Source organism: Mus pahari, chromosome 14, assembly GCF_900095145.1.
Source record: "Mus pahari chromosome 14, PAHARI_EIJ_v1.1, whole genome shotgun sequence".
NCBI classification, from domain to species: Eukaryota; Metazoa; Chordata; class Mammalia; order Rodentia; family Muridae; genus Mus; species Mus pahari.
Window position 1 is genome coordinate 72,459,531 of NC_034603.1, and position 1,263 is coordinate 72,460,793.

Below are 1,263 nucleotides of genomic sequence, written 5' to 3' on the forward strand. Positions count from 1 at the left end.
CCTCTGCCTCTGCCTCTGCCTCTGCCTCTGCCTCTGCCTCTGCCTCTGCCTCTGCCTCTGCCTCTGCCTCTGCCTCTGCCTCTGCCTCTGCCTTATACCTTAGCATTGCTTCTGTTGGCTATAGAATACTTTGATTCTAGTAATAACAAGTTATGAAGACTGAAATAAATAAGAGGGTTATAAATTTAAGACCAGCACGGCTACATCAGGAGGCACTATGAAAATAATCTCTTTAAGGAGAACAGAAAGGAAACCAAAGCTTACCTAAGCCTCTTTCCATCCCCAAGTATGCTGATTTTAAGTGTTAGGTGGCTCAGGGTACTTCTATACTTAGCATATGTTAAATAATTAAAATGCATCCCAGCTCAGCATGGTAGCAGACACGTGGAATCTCAACAAACTGAGGCTGAGGCAGGAGACAAGTTTGCAGCACATCTAAGCTATACATAACAAGCTTTCGCCCTCCCTCCCTCCTCTATATCTAAGTTATGTATTTAATATAAGGTATAAAGTTTAGAGACATTCTTGTTCTGAGATTGTATTCCTGTTGCAGGGGACGGTAAGATCAACTTCTCAGATTTTATAAATGTGCTGACAGATAAGAAACTCTTCCTCAAGGCTGTGGGTGAGTAGATGTCACTTAGAAGATGGATTATGTCACTTAGGACATAGATGATGTCACTTAGAAGATAGATGACGTCACTTAGAAAGGTTGGACAGCCCTGCCCCCTGCACAGAAAACACTATTCCTTAGCCGTGCAGTCAGACAAATCAAGAATGTAGAGCCCAGAATGTGCTTTTTTTTCTTGCATGGGTCAGACAAACTGAGTATCAGAATTGCAGGTTAAATAAGTCATGCAGCCCCCGCCCTCCGGCAGGGACACTGCTCTGTCTCCAATGAGAACAAAAAAAGTGATAGATGCAGAAAACTTCAGCTTTCCTTTATTCTTTAATATTTTAAAATCTATTTTTATCTTTTGTGTATGGTTATCTTGCCTTATATGTCTGTGTCAGATCTCCTAGAACTACAATTGCAAATGGTTGTCGGTATACATGGGTGCTGGGAATCGAACCCAGGTCCTCTGGAACAGTAATCATGCTCTTCACCACTGAGCCATCTCTACAGCCCCTTGTCTTCCTTTCATAGTGTTTTTAGTTCTTAGCCAAGCACATGCAGTACTTCCAAAAGCATTCCTTTTATGAAAGAAAGAAAGAAAGAGAGAGAGAGAGAGAGAGAGAGAGAGAGAGAGAGAGAGAGAGAGA

At 42.1% G+C, this 1,263-nt stretch overlaps 1 protein-coding gene across 2 annotated transcripts in view; it reads left to right on the top strand.

Moving 5' to 3' along the window:
• Positions 1 to 1,263, top strand: part of Efcab3 (EF-hand calcium binding domain 3) — a 44,116-nt gene that overhangs the window by 33,189 nt on the left and 9,664 nt on the right. For both annotated transcript variants that reach the window (XM_029546472.1, XM_021213810.1), the window contains one exon: positions 554 to 625. In XM_029546472.1, the coding sequence (XP_029402332.1) occupies positions 554 to 625 (72 nt within the window). The remainder of the gene's footprint in view (positions 1 to 553; positions 626 to 1,263) is intronic.